General features: G+C 42.2%; 1 protein-coding gene across 1 annotated transcript in view; it reads right to left on the bottom strand.

The window, feature by feature from the left end:
• SNX25 (sorting nexin 25) overlaps nt 1-19,495 on the bottom strand; it is a 135,389-nt gene extending 115,894 nt beyond the window's left edge. The window contains 2 exon segments of the mRNA XM_055315707.1: nt 18,797-19,126; nt 19,129-19,495. Of these exon segments, the coding sequence (XP_055171682.1) occupies nt 18,797-19,126; nt 19,129-19,224 (426 nt within the window). The 5' untranslated portion in view covers nt 19,225-19,495.
• Between the last annotated feature and the right edge of the window lie 7,026 nt (nt 19,496-26,521).

Genomic DNA, 26,521 nt, shown 5'->3' on the forward strand with positions numbered 1-26,521 from the left:
AGAAATATAAATTTCTATCATGATTTTACCTAAAATGAACTTGGCAAGAGATGAAGGGTAGATTAGATTACCAGTAGCTTCTGTAGCTTATTACAGCATTTGTCAAAATATTATGGTGTCAGGCCAAAGGCCAATCCTGCCTGCATGCATCAAATGTAGGAATAGGGGTTCTGTCTATATTTCTATAATCAAAGATCTTCAGTTAGGATAGAACTGAGACTAGATCCAACGAAGGTGTACAAAATCAGGTCTTTTCCCTGAACAAATATGAAATTCAAGTGTGTTGTATGCTGGGACACAATCCCCCTATTACTACTATGGCAAAAGTATATGACATTACATTATAGTGGCAAGAGCACTAAATTAAGATCCAGAAAACGGAGGCCGTAGTTGGTTCTTTGCCATTTTCTTGCTGAGTTATAGTGAACATATCCACCTGAGATTCACTTCAATTTAAATAATTCTGCTCTACTTCTATTAAAGGACTAGTCTGTATTTCAAGAAGGATAATGCATGTGAAAGTGCTTTAAGAATCATCAAGCAGTTTACAAATACAGGTTATTATGGTTCTAAGAGTCACGGTCTAATATTTTTACTATGTTAATTTCCTTCTCCCAAAAATAATTATGAGTTCTAGTACACATCATTAGTATTACTACTTTTCATGCTTTCACATATACTATCCCAACCAGATTTCTTGGTTAATAATCTGCTTTCCAGGAAAGAAATGAGTATTTCTCTATTAACTGGTCAAAAGAGGTAGATTATGAGGTAGGTTAATATACTTAGGATTGTTTTTCCACTCAGTTGGAAGAATTAGACTAATGGGAAGAAAAATGTGTTTCATTTCTAATGTCAAGGACTCAAATCTGAAGATCCTTAGAAAACACACTTCACTTGATTTTAAGAGAAATGTAAGCATTTTTCAAATCAGATACAGATTTGGAAACTGAAATCCTAACATGCACTTGAAAGTACACACACACACACACACACACACACACACACACACACAGCAGTTTGCCTAAAATGGCAAGTGTAGAACAGATACTAGGGCTGGAAGGAAAATGAGGAAAAGCAAATTGGCTTAGGAAGGGTAATTGAAAACTGACATTAGTTTTGTGCATTCCTGAAAAGGTTCGTGTAATAAAATTTCTGTAACCATTTTATCGCTGGCTTCCATTGTAATTTAGAGTTCATGAGGGAAATCACTGGGTTCCATGATATGAATCACATTTCCAGCCATTCACTCAATCATCTAACATTTACTGAGGATTCTATGTGTCTGCTGCCACTTAGTTGAGTACTGCAGAGACACAGGTAAAGAAAATTACATTCTCTGGGCTCATGGGCCTTAATCTATTCTTGGTGCAAGTTCATAATCAAATAAGAGAAATGGCAAAACGTATGGAGGGAAAAACTATTAGAGAAAATAACAGCAAAAACACTTATTGGGCCCTTACTGTTGTTCTCTGGGCCCTATACTAAGTATATCCTCATCAGGCTTCACAGTAACCCCATGATATAGTTACTGGTATCCCCGTTTTATAGATCAGGAAACTGTTTTTAAAGAGGAAGGCTGCGCTGAGGAATTCTAATATTCTTCCTAGGCTGGTATCTATCTTCTCTACATTTTGCTCTCTAGCCCAGGTCATGGAAGAAAAGTTACTGAACATACAATCAACCTAGAAGATCATTTCATAAGAATTTTGAAGTTCATACATATTGAAGTATATTACAAGAATTACTCTCATCTCATCAGAGCTCTCTTTCAGTACAAATGACAAAGGAGCCAGAGTGGTTACCTCTGCTTCAAGGCTTTCATGTAACTCAACAAATACATGAGTCACATAGAATAGCTTTTTTCACAGAGACCTTTAATAATGAAAGCAATCAGTTTTTTTTTAAATATTCCATTACTGCCCTGAAATGCCATAATACCATTATTAATTTGTTGGCTAGCTTTTAAATAAAAACCGATGATTAAATATTTAGTACATACCTAGTTAGAAAAATACCACACTGGTAATTTGATTCAGTAGGAGCTCTATTTCCAAAGTTGCCTTAAAGCAAAAGGCTAAGCTCCATGTTGAGCAGCTGAGATAACACACATATACAAGATATTGAAAGGTAGGAGATGAATTATTGCCATAAAAAAATACTGGCTGTATAAAATTAAAAACACAATTAAATGGAAACTGCTCAGAGGCTGACTTTACATCCCTTCTAATGGATGAGTAAAAAGTTAACTATCCCAGCCTAGATCTACATCATACAAATTATTCCTTCCATTTCTATCTAAAATGTTGAAATTCAGAGAATAAAACTTCTTCTGAAAGGAAACATAGTATTAAAGATAGGCCTTTGTGCAGCAGCCATTCCATCTCTCAGAAGAGGGACATGCCAGTGCATGTGGCTACACCAACATATATGAATAGCTCTGAGTTTCCTTTGCTCCTGGACACCCAGAAGCCACTATCCATTGCTTAAAAACATACCAACTCAGTTTTCACTTGGGGAATTTGCTCAAATGCAGATTTCTAGATCCCATCCCCTAAGATTCTTAATTCAGAAAGTGTGTGTCCTTGAAATAAGTACAATATTTTTAACAAAAAATCCTAAATTACTTATGGACCCTTCAACCACACTTTGAGAAAGGCTAAATGATCGTGAGAACAGAAGTTATGACCCCTGAAAAAAAACTGAGACATGTTTTACTATTCAAATGATTTTAATGTAAGAGTTTAGCAATGACTTTACATTAATTGGGGGCAGAATCACAAAAGATTTACTCCTACCTTCAATTTTGCTCAGTTAATTTAAATATTATAATATTTAATTTGCATTCTCATAAAGAATTCTTTCTCCAAAGAATTTCTTCCACAATATTAATAAACCATTAATCACTTTGAGACAAGAAAAATCAGTTAAATAAATAAGAAATTGTTGTTTTTTTGGGTTTTGTATGTTTATTCATGAGAGAGAGAGGCAGAGACACAGACAGAGGGAGAAGCAGGCTCCATGCAGAAGCCTGACATGGGACTTGATCCCGGGACTCCAGGATCAGAGCCAAAGGCAGGTGCTAAACCACTGAGCCACCCAGGGATCCCCAAGAGGTAGTTTTAAATGCACTGCTTGAATCAAAACTTATTTTTTTTAATTTTTATTTATTTATGATAGTCACACACACAGAGAGAGAGAGAGGCAGAGACATAGGCAGAGGGAGAAGCAGGCTCCATGCACCGGGAGCCCGACATGGGATTCGATCCCGGGTCTCCAGGATCGTGCCCTGGGCCAAAGGCAGGCACTAAACTGCTGCGCCACCCAGGGAATCCCTCAAAAATTATTTGTATTCCTAGAATGGCCTACACGGAGTAGAGGCACTGAATGAAACCATTCTTGGAAATTTAACTTGGCTAAAATATATTCCTCTAAAAAACAAACAACAATTCTATTAATACCTAACTTCTATTGCATGTAATTGGTAAAATCGCCAAAATATAGCTCCAAGCAAATGCCATCAAGGACACTGGTATTGCCAAAGCTGGACTTGGGGGAAAAACAATCAAGAGACAGCAATTCCCTCTCCCCACCCTTAGGCTCCCCCGTTGTCTCTGACTTCATAACGTATAATGTTTCTTCTCAGACAACATTTCAGAGAGCTTCTGAAGGCAATTCCTTCAGTCACAAGAAACAGAAAGATGAACAAAGTGAAACATCCAGGGACATCACATCCACAACAGTACCTTGGCTTCTCAGCTCCAGGACCCTCCTCTCCACTCCCCTTCCCTTGTGGCCATACGGAAGGTTCTGGCATGACCCTTTGGACATTTACAATCTCTCTGACTCTTCCCCTTTCTCTAAGCTCCCTCCTGACCCCAGTTCCTTCGTTGGCTTAGCTGACACGTGAGGAACTCTCACCAAGGAATCCCGTACCCTGCCCTGTCCTGCTGCCTGGCTCCTTGGCTCCACCGCAGGAGCTGAGCGGTCCTCCTACAAAATTATCACAACCATGCCAATGGATGTCACCACATTCTCCTGGCCTCCAACCCACACCTTGCCCTTAATTCTAAAACAATATGCCCACTTATTTTTGCTAGGCTTCCTCTCCCCTGTGTGGCAGTAGAGCATAAAATTGAGAGGCTGGCTCCAGTAACAGAAAAAAGCCTAGATCCCTGGTTCACAGCCTGACACCTTCGGCAAGTCATCTAATCTCTTTAAAAATGGTTTCCTGATCCATAACATGGCTATGACAGTAACTATCTCATGAGGTCACTGTGAGGGCTGAATGAGAATGTACATAGTATTGGGCCTGGTACAACAGTAAGGGCTCAACACATGCTTTTGCTGTTATTTTCTCCAATAGGTTTTTTTTCTCACCCAAACCTTTACCACCTCCCTTAAAATTACCCTCTCCATGTGTCACCCTCTTACCCATCACCTGTGCTCTGGTCCTGGTCTGCCTGGACATCGTCCTATCCATCCTCTTCTAGCTCTGAGACTTTCAGGCCCTTCGTCTCTACTTTTCCAGATTCTCCTTTAACCTGAAAAGTGTTTACATCTCTCCACTCAACAAAAAGTTCCCCAAACACACACACACTATCCTATAAATGCTGCCTTCTCCTTTCCTACCCAACCAAGCTTATAGAGAGCACAGTTCACATACTGTCTCTCCTTTCTCACTTCCTGCTCACTCTTTACCCACAAGAATATCATTTCTGCTCCATCCACCTTTGCTCCCCCAAGTGTCACCGACATAAGTCTCCAAAGACCTCTCAGTTGCCAAAGCCAGTGGACACCTCTTGGTCTTCCTTCTGGACTTCTGTTACACCTGATGCTTTTTGCCATTGATTCTCTGCTTCTCTGGGCTTTTCTCTTCTGCTCACTGTCCCAGAATATTTCCTCTCACACCTCAGTAATCAGCTCTACCGCCCACACTTTGGCTCCCTTGTTTCAACCAAAACAGGCTACCTTGACCAGCCTTGTAGCTAAAACTACTTGCTTCATCCTGGCCTCTCCCTCGAATTGCAGGCCTTCATACCCAACCGCAGACTCAACGTATCTATGGGCCTCTCAAGATCTACATGGCAAAATCGCATTACCCTTCACTACTCCAAACCTGTACAAACAGCCCCTTGAAGCCATTCATCCTTCCATGCCAGACCCTGGAATTAACCTAGACTTTTCCCTCTCCTTCTTGCAATAAATGTTTACTGGATAGATCCAAAGGGCAGGGAAAGTTGACTTGATGGAAGGGCAATTAAGGTGGACCTTTAACAAAAGCAGAAGTGAACATGTAGAAATAGGGGCAGTGGACTTCCCAGGGGCATGTGGGTGCTCACACATACACCACACAAAGGTAAATTCAGGAGCAGGTGTCTTTAACTAAAGAATAAGTGGAAGAAAAGCTACATAGAGAGGGTAGCCCTAGTCATGAAGACCTGTGAGGCAAAGTAAAGAGCTCATTGTTTTGACTCTATTACTTCTTTCCTTCCTAAGGGATCCACTCAGGTCATGCACAGAAATCCTGTCCCCCTTGCCAACAATTCATTAGGAATGAATACCTGCCCAAATCCAGCCAACAAGATGTGAAGGAACATTGCCAGATTCATTTCTAATAATTTTTTCTTTGTTCTAAAAAGGGACTTTCTTCCTCTGGTTATCATCTTGTATGGCTGTGGTACATGAGCCTGTAAAAGTCATCTGGCCACTAGTCTTAGAGTTTATGTCTCAAAGGAGGGCAGAAAAATACAAAGAAATGGTGCTGGAGGCTTGCCAGTTCCCATAAGGGGCTTGCCCTGCCTCTAGATTATGTTATTTCTTAACATATCTCTTTATTGTTTAAAAAAAAAAAAAACAAGAGGGGGATAGAGGGATCCATCATGTGTAGAAAACACAGTTTAACAGATTCCTTTACTATAGGATTTCTGAGAAGGTTAACACAATAATGCAAGTCATAGAGCTTCGAGATCTTAGGTTTTCAAATTTATGTAACCAAAAAAAGCCTCTCATCCTGCCTCTTGTTTTTGCAATGTACCTAAAAGCATCTCCCAGAATTAAGTATTTATGGATCATAGTTTAGAGAACTGGCTTTTACAAGAGCAGATGAGAAGACTGTATGACTGACCATTATGATACAGTACAGTGATGACAGTAATAGACACAGAAATGTGCTATGGGAATCCAAAGGAGTCACTCCCCTTCTAAGAAGTTCTCAGTCTGAATGGCAGATGGGTTTCACATTATGCGCCAACTCTAGTAAATATTTAGTGGTTGTCTGGAATACTATATTAAAAGGGATTCTGAGACCTTATCCAGATCCAACAGGGGAAAAAAAAAAGTCTTACTTGATTAGTAATGATCATCATGAGCATAGAAGGGGCAGTTGGGACTTCATCCTATTCATCTTGAGACCTCTAAAATGACACTTATTCTTAAACAGATGTTAGAACCATCCCAAAGAATTAAGTTTTTTTTTTAAATCTGAATTAGGTGACACAAATCCTTAATAATTAAAAGGGCAATAAAGTGGTTAAATGTATAGACTCCAGAGTAAGAGAGACCTGGGTTTAACTCAGTTTCTCCACTTGCTACATAGCCTGAATACATTAGTCAGCTACCCTAAACCTGTTTTCCCATTTGCAAAATGAGATTAACAGTCCTACCTCACATTATAGGTATAAAAATTAAATGTGGTAATACATACATCCACCTGCATAAAGTAAGTGCAATAAATGTATTCACAACCATGGATTGTAGTGCAATGAATTAAATGGAGACCGTAGAAACTATTTCCCTGAACCCATGACAATGCCAATATAGGCTACGATAAGCAAATAGCAAAAATTACAAAGCACTGTTCAAAATAAGTATTATCTGCCTTTATTTATTTTTTTTTATTATCTGCCTTTAACAAGACATACAGAATATATAAATCTAACAATGGGGTGAATTCTCTGCCAAAGACAAACCTCACATATTTTTCAAGATCTTTCCATAGAAAAAGCCAAGAAACGATGAAACCAATAGCAATGAGCCTCCCTAACTCCTAGAATGAGTTTTTTGGCTTTATTTTTTTCTCCTAGGGCACAGAACTTTCAGTGCTAAAATCAAGACAGTTCTAAGCAAATCAGGTCCATTGGTCACCCTATAAACAAATAAATGAAGTCTCAACAGCTAGATCTGGGTCTGGCTGTGCTGCTCAGAGCTGAGCCAGAATGGGTTCTTGAAATACCATTCCCACTAAAAGAAATCAGGGTTTCTGGAGAAATGACTAATTCTAGGTGTGAGCAAAAAATGCTCAAGATGAACCTGAAATACCCCTTTATACCAGATAGTAAGAAAACTCTCAAAAACTAATTAGGGTCATATCAAAAGGTAGGGTCCTATTGAAAGGTCTCAGGAACCAATTTCAAAAAGCTCCCACTAGCCAAAGATGGAGTTATATAAGCTTCAAAAAAGATTAATTACAACTGATTGAAACCTACCTTTTATGTTCAAATCCGAAAGTGTGTAATTTTTTTTTTCAAAACACAAAACTAATTGATGACCTTCAGAGGATGATGGGGAATCAACTCATTGTTTCAGAAACTAATAATAGGGGGGAAATATCTAGCATTTACCTTGCTTTTCTTTGTGGATGTATTACTGTGTAACCAAATAGATGAGGGAAACAGGTTTCTTCTAAAAAAGTGTTCAAACCAATAAATGAAAACTAAAGGATGAAATTAAAATGAAAATGATTTTCTTGGAAGCTTCATCCACATATTTCTGATAATAGGTCACCAGGGATTTGGAAATAGGCTGGCAGATTGCGTAAATCTATGCCACATGATCACCTCCCTTCCCTCGAACTTGGATATCCACCCAGGCAAATTGCTCCTCCATGCTCAGAAGTAGAACAGGTTCCGGTAGCTTCTACTGCAGACAGACTCCATGACAGAATTAAAACATTACCATTTTGTCACCCCCTACAAATTAGTGGATCTAGGTATCAGGCATCAACAGCTACTAATATAACAAAAAGAAAGACATGTTATGTGTCTCCTGATGCAAGGTCACTCTGCCACCTAGTCTGCCATAGGAGATCGAACACAAGTTTGATCAAGCCTCTGCATCCAGCTGTCAATTTGCAGGACATACAAAGGAGAGGAACATGCTACCCTGCGTTATTCATACACAATCAGCAAAACTCAGACTATAGGACATACCATAGGACAGATGCACCAGGTTCTTCACAGATAAATTGTAAATGAAAGAAAAGGATAGAGGGGAAACTATTTTTTTTAAATGAGCAAGAAAAAACTATAATGTTCACTGATATACATTTGAGATAAAACTATAATGACATGTAAGGAAGTGATACCTATAAAGTCAAGACAGTTACTTCTGTGCAAGAAAATGGGATGACAGGAGATGGAGATACAGAGGGGCTTTTGGAGTTTTTGGAGGTTACAAGGGATATTCTCTTTATGATCATTCATCCAACTATACATTTATTTTGCATGATTTTTGGGATCTGCACTTTTTATAATAAAAAGTTCTTTTCAAAAGTAATTGTGTACAGTCTACTATTTAACACTTCCTATATTCAAGGCACCTTGAAAATACAAATTCTAGGGCAGCCCCAGTGGCCCAGCGGTTTAGCACCGCCTTTGGCCCAGAGCATGATCCCAGGATCGAGTCCCATGCCGGGCTCCCTGCATGGAGCCTGCTTCTCCCTCTGCCTGTGTCTCTGCCTCTCTCTGTGGGTATCTCTCATGAATAAATAAAATCTTAAAAATAAAAACCAGTCAAAAAATACAAATTCTAGTATTTGTATAATATTATTACATTATTCCCAACAAACCCTTGTAATTATTTATTATCTCCATTTCTCAGATAAAAAGACTGGGGTCTAGAAATCTTAAGCTGGTTGCCCATAGTTACAGTTATTAGGGCAGAGCCATGATTCAAATTCAGATGACTTGTTCCAAAACCATTATCTTATTGCCAATGCTCTGTTAAGTCCCAGTGACTCACTCAAGAAAGATTTACTGCTTACCTATTAAATTATGCTGAATGTTAAAGATACAAGGGAGTTTCTGCCTTTATGGAGATCAAGAAAGATAAAGAATCATCTGAGTGAGTATAAAATTGCAATTGTGGTAGGTACAACAAAGAAAAGGTATGTGGTGCCATGAGAATATACACAGGAGATAGACCATCTCTGCAGAAGTGATGGCTGAGGTCTGGGGGAAAGAAGTTTAACCAGGTAAGGTAGTAGTGGGCTGCTCCAGGCAGAGGAAGCAGTATAGAAAGTCACCAGTAATAGAGGAAGCACAGCCCTTTGAGGACTAAGGATGGAACGTTAGGATGAAGGTAGTGAAGACAGATGAGGCTAGAAGAGCTGGGAAGAACAGGAAGCTACTGGTGGATTTCAATCAAACATGTTGCTGAAGATACACTGGATTACATTTGCATTTTAAAACGCCAACAAGGAGACAGACCAGTTTAGAGGCTATTGCGGTCATCTAAGTGGGACATGATGGCAGGTGGGACAAAGCAGGAGAGGTGGAAAGAAGTGGATGGGTTGAAGATACTCAAGAGGTAAGAAAGCAGGACTTGATGATAGATGGCATATGAAAAGTGAGGAGAAGGAGATGTCCAGGGAACTCAAAGGCTTCTGGCTGTGGGATTGGACTTTAGGAGGTGCTAGTCATGGACATAAAAGACAACGGAAGAGGGTTGGGGACACTTGGACTAGTTGAATTTCAGGCACCACTGCAAATGCCAAGTAGAAATGTCAAGTCAAGCAGTTGAATAAATGAGACTGAGGCCCAAAAGGAGGAATAGATCTCTAATCCTGAGTGTAAAGATGGTTATTACAGGGGGTTCAAGGATAAGACTAAGAGTGAGAAACCAAAAAAGAGACTTTAAGAACAACCATAATTCAAATCTGGAAAACAAAGCAACTTCCTGAGTTTATCTAGAGATTTTAATTTCAGAAAGGTTTAGTGAAACGGGGGGGGGGGGGGGGATCAGAAGGAAAAAGATTAACTGCCTCAGGAAAAAAAAAACAATGAAATTTCTGGAATACTTAAGATGTCAATTTCACATCTAACAAATTGGCAAAGGCTGCGTGCAGCCCTCAGGTATTTGTAAGAGCTGATGTGCACAGGGTAAAGAGGTCTTTTGGGAGATGGCTTGTTTGTATGGGTTCCAGGGTGGAAATAGAGAAAGCTCTAGCTGGACTCCAGGGCTGCTCCTGGTCAGATGGACAAAGGGGAAGGGGCTATCTTCACAAGAAATGCAAACAGGGGCATAAGCTCCCCAGCTTCTAGGAGGGTGAAAAAAATTTTAAAGGCATATCGGGCTTTTGACGGGATGAGCACTGGGTGTTATTCTGTATGTTGGTAAATTGAACACCAATAAAAATTAATTTATAAAATAAAATAAAAATAAATAAAAAATAAAGGCATATCGGAAAGAAACAGGCCTACATCCTCAGATGCTATAAAGTACATAATGTAGTTTTAGCTCAGGAAAAAAGAAAAAAAGAAAAAAGGACTAAATACACCTGGATATGCAGCTTTGGGGGGATTGAGACACTAGTAGGCCAACAAGAAATGTGCCTTTCACACGTTGCCAGCGGCAATGGCAGAAGAGCCACTCACAAATGCTTTGCAGGCACCAGGAATGGAAGAATGTAAAATGAGCTTATTCACAAATACAGAAGACACTGCCTACAGACTCAGAAATACCGGGAAGGGGCAGTGAGGGTCACTGCAGACCACGGTTCTGCATGAGCAGACAGGAGCAAATGCCTATAAAATTTTAGGTACTATCATCAATGTAAAGTCACTCACACAAACATATGGTTGAAACTACAGAAATGCAGCTTACTTTAGAAATAAGTATTTGTAAAAACGCACCTACTTTTCCAAGAGTAGTCTACACTGAAACTGAAAGCTTATTCAAGAGATCCTAGGGGCCCAAACAAGTTCATGTTTCTTATCCTAAAAATGCACAATTCATTCTTTTTCCTCCTCGGCCCAGGAACATTTTATCTGGAATTATAATAGACATTTTTCTTCATATCCGGCTCGTGGCTATTCAGACAATGGAAACTGCAGGCTGGGTGACAAATGCACCAGGACTGGCCAGTGCCTGCAGTGGCTTACCAGCACAGGTCAGCCCCAGGCACAGAGCAAGCACACTTTCTAACACACCTAAGTGCATTCTCCCAAAGCAGGACCTGAGCTGGGAAATCCATCAAAATACAACCAAACCCACTGGGATTTCTGGAAAGCTCCACTATGTATGGAGAAACTATATAAGCACACACCCCAGGACTAACACAGATGTAGAAATGAGGAACTGGACGCAGGCCCTGGTCCTGGGCTCAGGGTATCCAGAAGCACCTTTCAGAAGGGCTGATGATCATCACTCCTATCATTCCCACCCACCTATCCAACCCTGGTTTGGAAAACTAAAACATAAGTTTCAAAGTTTGCAATTTTTTTCTTCTGAAAGCAAAGGTACATTTTTTTTTTTTTAAACCACAAGTTTGGGGATGCCTGGGTGGCTCAGCGGTTGGGTGCCTGCCTGTGGCTCAGGTCATGATCCTGGGATCCAGGATCGAGTCCCGCCTCAGGCTCCCTGTGAGGAGCCTGCTTCTCCCTCTGCCTGTATCTCTGCCTGTCTGTCTCTCATGAATAAATAAATCTTAAAAAAACAAAACAAAACAAAACACTAGTTTGTATGCTATCATTTTAATACTTAAAGCCTTCCACAGGCAATATTCATTTTCTAAAGCCTAAGGCTTCCACACCAAACTTGCTGAGTCACCTTTTTAGTACAATTCTGACTACAAGAACTCACATTTTCAGGAACTTGTGGGTACTCCTCACCCCCAAAATAAGGTTGGGAAATGAAACCTAAGATAATTCCAAAAAGGTACCATTCAATTACAAAGGTGACATCAAAAACAAAACAGCTTGCGATTTAAGAGAGAAATAAACCTCCTGGGAAATGACCAAAATTTGGGCTCAAATAGAACAAACATTCAAGCTTGGAAACTGTGCTTTTCATTTTGTGAACGGGAGGACCCTTTGTTTTGGGGCTGAATTTATTGTTTAAAGAGAATGTTGGAACACTCTCCAGAAAAGATTCTTAAACCTATCTGTAATGATAACTAATGACATTTAAACATCAGGGAAAAATCTCACTCCTGAATTGATTGTCTCTTTGTCTCCATTCACACAGCTTCATTAACTCTCACTTTTTATCACTACACTTAACTTGGTATTTCTCCTCCTTAGTCAGTAGCTGCCAAGCCTACACACTAAAATCCAATTCTATTCTCTCTACTGAAGACGTTCACTATGCAGCCCAAACTACCTTCCAATCCTAGCTCCTGTGATTCATCTCATATACTCAGTGACAACTCCAATCCTAAATGGTATGTGTGCTCTGTCAGCAGTTTGCTTGGCTTATTTTTTGTACAAATTATGAAAATAAATATTGCTTCCTTTAGACAGTTCTGCTAAATTCAAATCACACTTTCTGTATTTCTTAGCATACATGTCCTGTTTTGGATGAGCACTTTTTTTTTATGTTCCAGGTATAACCATGTATCTTACTACTTTAAAGTCATTCATACATAATTTCTTGTGTTTTTTTAAACTTAAGGAATTATGTCTTGCATAATGAAGATATACAAAATAACTGTCCTTTATGTGTAATCTTTGTTTTTATATCAAGAAATTACAAGTATCAAAAACTTCTCCCTTTGAATACATATTTGTATTTGCTTGTATAACATATCTGGAAAAATAAACCATCAATGATAATTACCTATAGGGAAGAGAATTTCACTGTATACTCCTTTATATGCTTTAAAAAAAAACATATGAACTTATAATCTGCATAAAAATTATATTAAAAATTATATTTAAAAATTATGAATAGTGTGAATTTAAAGGAAAACAACCTTTAGACCACAAAGGGACCTAGGGAGGATCCTTTGATTTAAGGGGTTCTCAAAAAGCCATCTTCCTCAAGAACGTTTTTTCCCCACTAGCCACCATGACTTAAATCCTAGTTAAAATGCAAACAAATATTCTGAAGACAGTAAGTATATTATGCTATTGACCATTATCAAATTATTGAGGATTAGTTTATCACATTAGCATAATAAAGGAAAGTCACAAAGAGGTTGTATATAGTCTCCCTAATCCTTGTTTCTTTCTTTTTCCCCCCTCAAGTAACTAAATTAAGTTTGTTTTACTCAAAGAACTTTTGTATTCATAAAAGAACTCATTTAGGAATTCTAGAAGTCCTACCCAAGCCAACTGGCACCATGGATGGCTGTGTGAATATTTTACTGTCTCTATAAACATCTGGCCTCCCATCCAGTCTTCTCTATCATTCCCATCTACTCAGCCTGAGAGGGCATGGACAGGGAGATTCTTGTTCATCTTTGAATCCTCCCCAACACTAAGAACATTGCCCTGCATTTCCAGAGAACGATTTCCCAAGCTCTTGGTGACACCTACTGCAAGGCTCTGACCCTCCTCTAGGATGCTGGGGTTAAAATTTCAATTAAAGATGTCAGCAGGAGGGATCCCTGGGTGGCTCAGAGGTTTAGTGCCTGCTTTTGGTCCAGGGTGTGATCCTGAAGTCCCTGGATCGAGTCCCACATCAGGCTCTAAAACATGGAACCTGTTTCTCCCCCTGCCTGTGTCTCTGCTTCTCTCTGTCTCTCTCATGAATAAATAAAATCTTTAAAAAAAAAAAATATCAGCAGGAGACTTAAGTTTGTTCTTGTCTCATGTCTCAAACAATAATCCATTTACTCAGGCAAAGTTGATCTAGTGAGAGCCTACTATGTGCTGGGCACAGGCACCCAGCAACTAACTAGGCAAAAAGTGGTCTAGTAAGATCATAATAGCAGATATGTAGCAGATATTCAGTAAATGCTTGCTTATTGGATTTGATAAACCACTTGAACTTTCCTATCTGCTTGAACTTTGAAAAGTCTTTTGTTAATGTATCCTTCACAGAGCAGTGGACTATGGTTTCCCATATGCTACTAAGCACTTCACTTTTGTAGCTTTTCTTGTATCAGACTTCTGATCATCATGATTTATTTTTGAATTTATGGACCATAAGTCAAGAAACATCTAATAAGTTACAACATAAAAGAGAAAAATCAATCCATAGACTAGATGAATAACTGACAGCCAAAGAAAAACTATTCTCTTACCTTCCTACCATCAAAATGTGAAAATTATTTTCCTTTTTTCCATTACATGAAGATGTACTTTGTATTGCTGGTCTAATAATGAAAATATGTTTTCTAAACTATTGATTCATTTTTGCCATATTTCTCTTTCTGTTGCCTTGGTTAGATGATGTGCTAGGGTCAAGTAAGCATGGCCAGTGAATCTGAGGCTCTTGGGCCAAGTAAGTTAACTGGCCTGGCACGAGACTGTACTACTATGACAGCCTGCTCAGCAAAGCTAGACTAACAACTCTTACTCCAGGGGCAGGGCAGCCCCAGAGCATCACAGCTCCAATCTGCTGGCCTGTAACAAAGTCCAAGTTTTTCTGAAGTGGGACTCAAATATCAACTGTTAAGACTTCCCTGACCTTACAGAAAAGCTTTCCACTTATATTAATATCACTGGGTATTATTTCTATTTGAGTTGAAAATTACTTTTACTACTTTCATCATTAGTAATCCCATCCAGGGGACCTGGGTGGCTCCATCAGTTAAGCGTCTCCCTTCAGCTCAAGTCATGATCCCAGGATCAAGTCCCATATTGGGCTCCCTGCTCAGGGGGCAGTCTGCTTCTTCCTCTGCCTCTCCCCCAGGCCCTCACCTGCCTGAGCTCATGTGCTCTCTCCCTCTCTCTCAAATAAATAAATAAAAAAAAAATCTTAAAAAAAATAGTAATTCCCACCCAAATAAAAATCCCTGTACATAGGAGATGCCCAATAAATACTAATACTGGATTAATAAGAGGGAAAGCATGAGAGAATAATCTTCTTTATCAACATCTGCAAATGCTCCTTGAGCTTCTGCTAGGTACATGGCATAACAAAAAGTGTCAATCATGGGTCCTAATCACATGGAATTTACAGCCAATAAGACACTGTGATGCATGCAGAAGCATTTTAAACACTCCTAGATGCAAAAACCCCTTTTCACTTTTAGTGTAGGCTTCTTTGAGGTTGTTTACTTTCAACAGTATATACATTTTTTTTTCTCTATGGAAGGAGACCAAGAAAAAAAAAAAAAACAAAAAGAGGAAGGATGGACAGTTACAAGGATAGATCCCAGCATCTGACTGGTCTAGTTGACACTAGAAGAATCCAAAATGTGTTAAGAACCAATGAGGATTCTTTTCTTCGTGCTGAATCAAAATTTCTGTAGTGAAGTAGTAACCGTATCTCAAGAGGCACCATTTGGTTCACTACTAAACAGCCTCCCCCTCCACATATGTTAGGTGACCTGTGTGGTCCAGCTCCTACCCCCACAGAACTGACATATTTTATACTATACCACACGCTTATGCTTCCATTCATAAAGAATAGAACATTAAAAAAAAAAAAACCTTAAGTACAAATTAGAAACACAGCACAAGCAGGGGAAAGGGTAAAATAAACAAACATTGCAGCACAACTAAAAGCTTGAATAAATAACACCAGTACTGTTAAAAAAAATTTTGTGTGAAAAATATGCATCTCAATTACAATATAGAACTTAGAAACTACATTTTCGTAATGTTATTTTCTCATTTAAGACTATTATAAGAACCCAAGTTCCAAAAAACTACCAATAATCTACTTTCCTCAAGATTATACTTCACTTCTTCTATATCCTGAAATCTTCCAGTGGAATATTTGAAGGATTACATATGCTACTTCTGGCACCATCTTTGTGGATGCTAATCCAAGTTCTATCTGCCTAGAGGTATAAATGAAGCTGGGGGGAGTGGATAGGAGAAATGTATTTTCCAGGAAATAGGGTGGTGATCTACAACATGATGCTTCTAGGCCTTCAGAGGCAAAATATAATATTCAGCATTTGACCCTGACCTCATCATCTAAACCTCCTACTCCCACTTACTAGGCACTCTTAATCATTTAACTCTTATTTTTTGTTTCATAAGCACTTATCACTATCTAAAATATCTCATTTGTTTATGGCCTGATCTCCCATAAGAATATAATCTCCCGAGAGTACAGCTCTTGTGTGTCTCACTGATTCAACCCCAGCTTCCAGAATAATACCTTGTTCATATAAAACACTTGATAAACACATACTGACTGAATTGTAATTTTTAGCAATACTCTGAAGAATTGGAATATCAGCGATGCCTGGGTGGCTCAGAGCTTGAGTGCTACATTTGGCTCAGGTCGTGATCCCAGGGTCCTGGGATTAAGTCCTGCATCGGGCTCCCTGCAGGGAGCCTGCTTCTCCCTCTGCCTATGTCTCTGCCTCTCTTTCTCTGTCTCTCATAAATAAAATCTTAAAAAAAAAAAAAGAATTGGAACATCATTTGTAAATCAATAAACCAGCTAGTAAAATCAGGGTCTGTATTTTCTACATTGTAAAGAAAATTCAAGAGGAAAAATACACCTGTCCACCAACTCTTGCTAAACTAGATATGAAATAAAATGGACTGTCACATAAAGGCTTTTAAAAGAAATGAACATTACTAATTTTTTAGACTACCTAGGACAACAGAAGGTCCTATTCCTTAATATACTGAAATCTTAATTTACAGAGTGAGGATGACTGACTCTCTTACCTACAACCCTCCAGCCATTATCTCAGGTCAGAGCTGCATTCAGAAGCGACAGACTCAAGACAGGGTAATTTTGGTGAAGAGTGTGATGATTTTTACAAAAGAGTAAGCAGACCATATCATAAGCAAATACAAAACCCAGGGGGCAATTGTGCCTCTAACAAATATTTTTATGAAGTCGAACCACTGCCAGTCCCCTTAACCTAAAGTGCTTATTAGGCAATTTCGGTTTAACGACAATATCATGCAGTCAAGCAGTGAGTGCCAAATTATGCTGTGTATTGGCTATGATTTCAAATCCACATGTTTTTGAATTAAGTGTTTTGATCGGAGGGGGAATTTGAGAGGCAAAGTCAAGATGAGATCTGCAGAACTGTTCTGCTCTTGAGTAGCTTATCCATCTGAATATATGCAAAAATAAGTATGATGTAATGGACAAACTTTAAATACTAGTAATTTGTGTGGACTTACCCAGAGTGTTCAGTCTGGGCAAAGCTACTCATTGCTGATCTGAGCTCTCTGTAGATCTTGAGACATTTGCTCCTGCTGTGGTCAGATAACTCTTGATCAGCAGGGTGTTAAGCTCGGGCAGCAGTCTCAGAAGAGGAAGGGACATGTGTTCCTGCCTTGGGGAGGCTATTTCTCACAGGCAGTGGGGCAAGCTCTGTAACTGTCCCTAAAGTACTACCCTTCCAAGCAGCTCGTCTTGCCTGCCAACAGCAGTGCCATCGTCCACGAGCTGTGGGTCCCAGCAGCTAGTACCCAGCTTTTGGTTGAAAGCAGACTCTGCCAAGAATCCATTCCTAGCGAGGTACTCCTTAAATAAATCTTGACTTTATTTCCCCATTGCCTGGAACAACGGTGTATATCCATCTGTCACTGGTTCGTGGAGGATGTTATTTCTTCACTAGCTTGTGCAGAGACATTATTACCCTGTATCCTACCGGCTTATAAATATAAATCATCATTCCCTTAGTAAACTCGTGTTAAATAAATTACTGGCAGAAACTAATCTCAGGCTCAGCATAACATGCTCCGAACAAAACAAGCTCACAAGCTACAAAAGACTCAAGTTTCACTTGAGGGCCACGAGAGGAAGCCGGGGGGGGGGGGGGGGGGGGTCGAGCAAGTAGCGGTTTGGCATTAGGGAAGCGAGGAGCTCATTCACGATACTCTCATTTCCTACCTGCCCTAACCACCTCCCTGCTGCCCCACACCCCCAGGCAGGGTTCCTTTTTCCTTCTGTTGCAAACCGAAGTGATTCCTGACATCCCTTTCCTAAATCACAGAAACCAGCTGAGGCTGCGTTACCGACCCACGCGGTGGATGGGCAGGACCGTGCGGTGAAGCAGCGAACCCAGCGTGGGGGAAGGAAGAGGTGCGGGCAGGCTGAGCCCAGCCCAGCGAGCCTCTCCGGGCAAGTTTCCGCCCGGAAAGGTCTTGTAAAAGGTCATGTAAAAGGTCACGAAGTTACCTCCCCCAGACAACGGTTAGAAATACAATGACCGATGCAGGGCGCAGCGCGTGCGTGCAGGGAGCGCTCCCCTCGCCGGCTGCGGAGCAACATCCACGATCTGCAAGGATCATTCAGCCATCAAGGGGGTGCCCGGGGGGCAAGCGCACAGCCCCCCGAAACGTGCATCTCGGCGAGCTCCTCGCAAGCCCGGAGGAGCCCGCCCGCCACCCCACCTCCCCCCCGGGGCGCCCGGGGAGCAACCACACAGCCCCCCCCCAAGCGTGCATCTCGGCGAGCACCCCGCAAGCCCGGAGGAGCCCGGAGCCCGCCCGCCGCCCCCCTCCCCCCCCCGGGGGCGCCCGGGGACCGCTCGCAGCCACCCGCCGGGCCGGCCGACCGCAGTCCCTTCCTCCCGGGCAGCCGCGGCGGAGAGGACGGGCCACGCCGCCGCCAACCGGGCTCCGAGAGCTGGCGGCGGGCCCCGGAAGCGGGGCGGGCCGAGGCCCCGGGCGTGCGAGGCGGCGGGGAGCCCCGTACTCACCCCCGGCCCGCGGCGGGCGGCCAGCCGACTCCAGGCGGCGACGAAGTCGGGCGGCGGGGCTCGCCGGCTCCGGCAGAGCAGAGAGAACAGGGTCCCCAGGAGGAAGGCGGCCGCGGCGCAGCCCAGGTGCAGGCTGAGCCCGAGCAGGACGGTGCACGGCCCCGCGCCTCCCGCCGCCAGCCAGCAGCCGGGCCCCAGGCAGGAGAGGCACACGGCGGCGAGGGCGGCCACGGCCCCCGGCACTCGCCAGCCCCCGCCGCCGGGGGCCCCCGCCGCCGCCGCCGCCGCCGCCGCCTCCGCGTCCTCCCGGGGGTCCGGCCGCCGCTGGCCCGGGGCGCCCGGGCGCCCGGGGCGGAGCGGCCGCCAGTGGCCGCGGCCGGCGCGCGGTGGAGGCCGGCGCCGCTGCTGTCGGTGGCATCGGGGTGCATGCTGCTCGCTGCGCCGCTAAGGACACGCACATCTCCCGCCCTGCTGCCCCCCGGCGCTGCCCTGGACGGCGGCCTCCGCGCGGCGCCTCCTCCCCTCGCCGCTCCCGCCGCCGCCGCCGCCGCCGCCGCCCCGGAGGCACGGGCAGCCGGCGCTCATGCCCTCGCCGGCGGCCCCCGAGGAACGGCTCCAACAGACGCCGCCGAGCTCCTCCGAGCGAGCCCCGAACGCCGCCACCCGGCGCCCGCCCCGCAGCCGGCCGGCCCGGCGCGCCCAGGTGGCCGGACCCTGCGGTGACTTAAGCCGCGGAAGCCCCGGGCGGGGCGGGGCGGGGCGGGGCGGGGCGGGGGCGGGGGCGGCCGGGGTGCGCGGCGGGCGGGGGGGGGGGCGGGGGCGGGGGCGGCCCGCTGAGTGGCAGGTGGGAGGCGCCCACCCGCGGGGGAGGGGACACACGGGGAGGGGGCGCCACCAATCGCCGGGACGCTGCTCGGTCCTGCGCTCCGCCCCCCCCGCCCCCGGGGGACCGTCCCTGGGTGGAAAATTTTGCCGCAGGTGTCAAGCGTTTGTAATTCTCCGGCTCAGGTGATCCCTTAATCTTCGCCCTCGGCTCTTCGCCGACGAGCCACCGCCTCCCGCGCTTAGGGCTCCCCAAATTTCAGCTTTGCTGTCACCTGCTGCTTAGGTACAATAGGCAAACCCTTACCGATCCTCACTTTTCCTACAGTTTCCCCGCAATGACCTTCCTTTTTCCCCCAGCCAGACGCCTCGGGGAAGGAATCCGACCGACGTGGAAGTGTAATGAAGCCTGCGGTTGCTAGTTAGGGAAAGGCCCCAAGAGTCGGCCTAGTGCCAGCGGGTGTCCACAGCTGCCACCATCACTGGGGCTCCAAGTCCCTGTATTGTTGTTATCAGTACAGATGTTATCACCTACGCAAGGGAAAGTGGTCCGAATAGTTTTCAGAGGACGTATTTTCCTGTTCTATCATGATCCTATCATTAATATACGGATACTGTTCACTGAAAGGATGCTAATATGCTAAATACTAGTAATTACTACCAACACCAATAAAGCAGCAGCTGTATCTCTAATAGATGAAAAGAATTGTAAACGGAAATGAAGGAATTCTAAAGAGATTAATGATTTAAAAAGGCTGGGTGATAGGGCCAGTCGGAATAGAAAGAAGAAAGGTAAGAAGTGAGTAGATGAGAGAAACAGAAGTGAAGGATACTGCGGGAAGCAAAAGGAAAGTCTCAGAACTCTCTTTGCGTAGCAATCCTGAGGAATTTCAACAGTTTAACAGCACTGTTGTTGTCCAATAAAATGAGTTATGTCCTGCTTCCCAGGGAGCATGGTGAATAAAAGTAAGCATTAAAATGTATTTTCAAATTACTATGACTATACTGTTTTTCTAGAGGAAATCATCTGTGTCATTATTTCAACAACAAAAAAATACAACGTGAGGTAAAATATTTGTTGGATATTTATTTTCTTGATTTTTATTATTTTAAATTCTCTTTTCTGTAATTGCTTCATGAAGAATGATTTACAATGAGCCTTGCAATTTGATTTTTTATCTGACAGATACTTATTTTTGCTTGTTTCAAGTTTTTATTTAAATTCCAGTTAGTTATTCTTTTAAAACTTAAGTATTGGGGTGCCTGGATGGCCCAGTCGGTTGAGCCTCTGCCTTCCGCTGGGGTCATGATCTCGGGGTCCTGGGATCCAACCTCATTGGGATCTCTGCTCAGTGGGGCGTCTGCTTCTCCCTCTGCCTCTGCCCTTCCACCCTACTTGTGCTCTCTCTCTCTCAAATAAATAAATAAAATCTTAAAAATCAACAACAACAACAACAAAAAAAAACAGTGAAGTATTAGCCAAAAGGTTATTATCCAAAAGAAGACATACTGGAAATATGATGTGTCAATCATCTGTTGTTGCATAACAAGTTACCACCAAGTCATAACCATTTTATTTGCTTATGATTTTGTGGGTCAGCAATTTGGACTGGGGTCAGTTGGGCAATTTTGCTCTCCTTGCCTGGGGTCACTAATGAAACTATGGTCTCCTGATGCATAGGCTGGGGCTGTTTGATCTATGGAGTCTCTGTTGAGATGGCTTGTCTCTGCTCCCTGTGTACTCACACTCCAAAAGGTCAGCTTGGCCTTCTTCACATGACAGTCTCAGGGATGCCATGTACAAGTTCTTTCTACGCTTTTGCTTACATTACATTCGCTAATGTCCCACTGGCTAAGGCAAATCATGTGGCCCAAGGGGTAATTAAACAGGGAGGGGGTCTAGAATGGGCTTAAATAGAGGGAGGTATACTTCATTGGTTGTGTTATTTCGACAACCTACCACAATTTGCTTTGACATAGTACACTAATCAGTTTTTTGTGGATCATCTGACAGCTCACCCAAATCAGTGGTATCCAATGACTTCTCACTGCAAAGATGTTCAAGTTCCTATTTGTTGTTCCTAGAATTGGTAGTTCTTCATGATCTAATCCTATTTATCTATAAAATGAACAAAAGGACCTAGGGAAGGATGAGGGAAGGAAGACAGTACACAGCTATGTTTGTCAGTAAGGAGTTTGGTGATAAAGCTGTATCATCTAACTTTATTTTCAAGTTATGAAACAGTGAAAAAATTCTATACTCTCTTAGATTTGATATCCAGTTATTATTGGGCAACAGATTGTAAAGAAGATAAATTGTGTTTACTTCTTATCTAATTTCTCCAAGATGCACGTGGGCCAAAAAACTTTTTGAACTGCTCTATGTGCTGTTGTTTCATGATATATATTATGAGCAGAGTAAAATATAAAGTAGGCAGGGCACAATACTGATTAAGCGTACTTGCATAAGTTAGGAAAGGATCTTGAATATTTTCAGATTAACATTACATGTTTAGTATTATATAAAGCTTTTATATACTACCCCAAGCCAGTGTTTGGGGCAGCCTGGGTGGCTCAGTGGTTTAGCGCAAACTTTGGCCCAGGGCATGATCCTGGGGACCCGGAATTGAGTCCCATATTGGGTTCCCTGCATGGAGCCTGCTTCTCTATCTCTCTCTCTCTCTCATGAATAAATAAAATCTTTAAAAAAAAAAACGCCAATGTTTCTCATTTGACATTTATTCTCTCTAGGAAAGAGACCATACCTATGGAAAGTAAAAAATTAGTAATAGAGTATTAATGAGTCCTGAACAGGGTTGCACAGAGTAGGTCCTTAGTAAATACTTTTGAATAATAAAGCTGATAGTCTTCCATGATACTATATCTAGAAGAACTGAATTGACCAAAAAAGTAATAAAAATAATCTCATAATTTAATGGAAACTTCAATTTCTGGAAATCCTTTTAAAAACATAGTTCCTCATTATAACGCTATAAAGAACATAAGGTAAGTATTACAATCCCATTTTCCAGATTAGGAAACAGTCTCAGTGAAGTTAAATGACTTGCTCAAAATCACACAGCTAGTAGGTGGCGGACCTAAATTCTAGGATCCGCCTCCGTGATACCATCTTTCAAAAAAAATAGTTAAAAGTAATGTCAAAGAACAAACTGCTGTATTATACAAATAATGTCCTTACAAAACTAATACAATTATAATAGCATCCATCCAGCTTTTAAATAGATATAATCTTCTGGAAGATATTGTGTGACTTCTATTCATTCTTTCAGTCCAAAGATGTTAGTTAGGTACTTTGTTAGAAACCAATATAAAATATAGTCTCTGGGGGCACCTGGGTGGCTCAGTCAGTTAAGCCTCTGACTTGTGATTTCAGCTCATGTCATGATCTCAGGGTTGTGGGAATGAGCCCCACATCAGGCTGCCCCTTCAGCGAGATCTGCTTGAGATTCTCTTTCCCTCTGCCCCTTCTGTCTCTCTCAAACAAATAAACCTATCTTTAAAAAATATATATGGTCTCTGTCCTTGAAGAGTTCATATTCTAACTGGGGTGTGGGGGAAGCATAATGCAATGTAATATATGTTAGTAAGGTATTACAAAGCTCAATGGTAACAAGAAGAGAGCTACCAATCCTGCTTGATGGAAGTTCAGGAAATTCAAATGTGAGTCTAAGTCATTTTGCTTTCTCAATTTCCACTAACAGCATTTAGGTATTTTGAAGTACCCCCCCCCACCCTTCGGTACTTAAAAAAATATGAAACCTAACTACACTTAATTTAAATTTGGTTTTATAAACTTCAACCCAGTCAAGATTTCATCCTTCAAAACTTAATTCCTAAATTAAAAGAAAAATCCATTTGCTCATAACATAGTTTAGCATAGATGAAAAAACCTCCAGCTATTATGCAAAGGTCTTTAATAGCTCTCTGCAGAAATAGTCAAGCCTACGTTCTGTTTCAAGAGGTTTATGATAAGCGAGAAACAATTTTTAAAAAGGACCCAGGGGATATTATTTTCATCTTTTCTGATAAAAGAGTCCATATTCAATGAATTTGGGAAAAAGCTTTTTCACTTTTGATGACCCTCTATGACTAGAATTATGAAGAGGCACAAAGCAAATAAAATCTCTAAATCTCTGAAGAAGCTTATTTACAATCCATTTCATATGTTCATTGAGTCATTTATTCAATATAGACTACTGAGGATGTGTTCTCTGCAGGAAAAGAAAGTCAGGGAAAAGGCAAATTTTCACATATTCATAGTCCAGGAAAAAAACAAAATTAAGGTTTAAAATATAAGATTATTTTATTTTTATCATTATAAAACATACACAAAATTTAATATTTTAAGCATTTTAAGTGTACAGTTCAGGGCAGCCCCGGTGGTGCAGCGGTTTAGCGCCACCTGCAGCCTGGGGTGTGATCCTGGAGACCCAGGTTGGAGTCCCATGTCGGGCTCCCTGCATGGAGCCTGCTTCTCCCTCTGCCTGTGTTGTGTCTCTGCCTCTCTCTCTCTATGAATAATAATAAAATCTTTAAGAAAAATTAAGTGTACAGTTCAGTGGCATTAGGTACATTCACATTGTGTATATCCATCACCAATATCCATATCCAGATCGTTTTCATCAACCTATACCAAAACTCTGTATGCATTAAACAAGAACTCCCCCTTTCTTCTCCATCCCCCAGCCCATGGTAACCTCTGTTCTTTTCTTTTTTTTTTTTAAGGATTTTACTTTTAAGCCATCTCTACACCCAAGGCCGGGCTCAAACTCACAACCCTGAAATCAAAGTTGCATATTCCTCCAGCTGACCTAGTCTGGCACCACACTTTTAGCTTCTGTTACTATGACTTGTCTGTTTTAGGTACTTATTTATCAACTCCTATTTGTCCTTTTTTGCCTGGCTTATTTCACTTAGCATAATGTTTTCAAGATTCATCCATGCTGTAGCATGATGTATCAGAACTTCATTCCTGTTTATGGCTAAATAATATTCCTGTATGAATATACATTTTCTTTGTCCATCTGTTGATAGACATTTGAGTTGTTTCCATCTTTTGGCTTTGGCAAATAATGCTACTACTAACATGAGTGTACAAATACCTGTTTGACACTTTGCTTTCAATTCTTTTGGGTACATACCCGGAAGTGAAATTGCTGGGTCATATGGTAGTTCTGTGTTCAGTTTGAGGAACTGCTATAGTTTTCCACAGAAGCAGTACCATTTCACATTCCCACGAGCAATACACAAGGTTTCCAATCTCTCCACATTTTTCCCAATCTTTTTATTTTCTTTTTATTATAGCCATCTTAATGTGTGTAAAGTGGTCTCATTTGTTTGCATCTCCCTAATGATTAGTAATGTTGAGCATCTTTTCATACATCTCTTGGCTATTTGCATATATTCTTTGAAGAAATGTCTATTGAGACCCTTCATATAACCAACTTTTTTTTTTTTTAAGATTTTACTTATTTATTCATGAAAGACCCAGAGGAGAGAGAGGCAGAGACACAGGCAGAGGAAGAAGCAGGCTCCATGCAGGGAGCCTGATGTGGGACTCGATCCAGGGTCTCCAGGATCACGCCCTGGGCCAAAGGCAGATGCTGAACTGCTGAGCCACCCAGGGAGTCCCCATACAAGAAACTTTCGACCACAGAGTAGACAATCATCCCTGGGAAATGGTGCCAGCAGTTTCATTAAGCAGAATCTAGTAAAATCCTTTTAGCCTACAAAAAGAAGAAAATGATTCTGAGTACCTGTTGGTAGTTACAAGCAAAAAGTACACAATATATTGTCAAGAACAAAAAAGTCAATTCCTTAGTGACACTCCCTAGGATATGGATAACCCTTAGTTCCTATCTTTCTTTGTACTTTCATGTAAAAACTGTATTGAGTACCCATTGTACTAGTTTTCCATTGCTGCTGTAACAGATTACTACAAACTCAGTGGTTTAAAACAACACAAACTTATTCTCTGTTCTGGAGGTCAGAAGTCTAAAACTAAGGTATGGACAGGGCTGCCATTTCTCCTGGAGGCTTCAAGGGAGAATACCTTTTCTCGCCTTTGTCGGCTTTCAAAGGCACCTGCTGTCCTGCTGTCCTTGGCTCAGGGCGTCTTGTATCACTCTGACCTCTTGCTTTTTTTAATTAAAAAATTTAAAAAAATCTACAGCTTTATTGATTTCTATATAACAGCATATAAATTTAGGATGTACATGATCTATGTAAACCTAACATGTACACCACAGTAAGTCTAATGAACGTCCATCACCTTACAGTTACATTTTTCCCCTAGTGCTGGGAACTTTTGGTTTTGGGGTTTGTTTTTTGTTTTTTTGAAAGAGAGAGAGAAAGTGAGAGAGGGGCAGAGGGAGGAGGAGGAAGAAGAGAGAATCTTAAGTGGAGGCTTCCACTCTCGGCGCACAGAGCCTCCCCGGGGCTCCATCTCATGACCCTGCGATCCTGACCTGAGACCAAGTCCTGAGTCGCGGGGGGGGGGGGGGGGGGATGGGGGAGGGGAGGGGGGGAGGGGAGAGGAGGGTGCTTAACCGGCCGAGCCACCCAGGCGCCGCGCCCCCGCCCAGAGCCTTCTCACATCTCCAGCATTAACGTTCACTTTCTGGCCTTAACCACCCACCTCCTTCGCCAGGGGTCGGAGGACTGGGGTGTGACCGGCCCGTGGATCCGATCTTTGCCGGCAGAACCACAGTCACAGCCGCCCCGCCCACTACTGTCGTGGTTTGGGGGAAGGAATCACCAGCTACTGAACGCCAGTGTCCCGGGCCCCCGTCACTGCCCTAGTGGCGGGGACCGTCGCAGGAAGGCGTGGACGGTGCCCTGGGCATCCGAGGGCCCGGGGGCCCGCTTCTCCGCGCGACCCCA

This window comes from Nyctereutes procyonoides, unplaced genomic scaffold (assembly GCF_905146905.1).
Source record: "Nyctereutes procyonoides isolate TBG_1078 unplaced genomic scaffold, NYPRO_anot_genome, whole genome shotgun sequence".
In the NCBI taxonomy this organism is placed as follows: domain Eukaryota; kingdom Metazoa; phylum Chordata; class Mammalia; order Carnivora; family Canidae; genus Nyctereutes; species Nyctereutes procyonoides.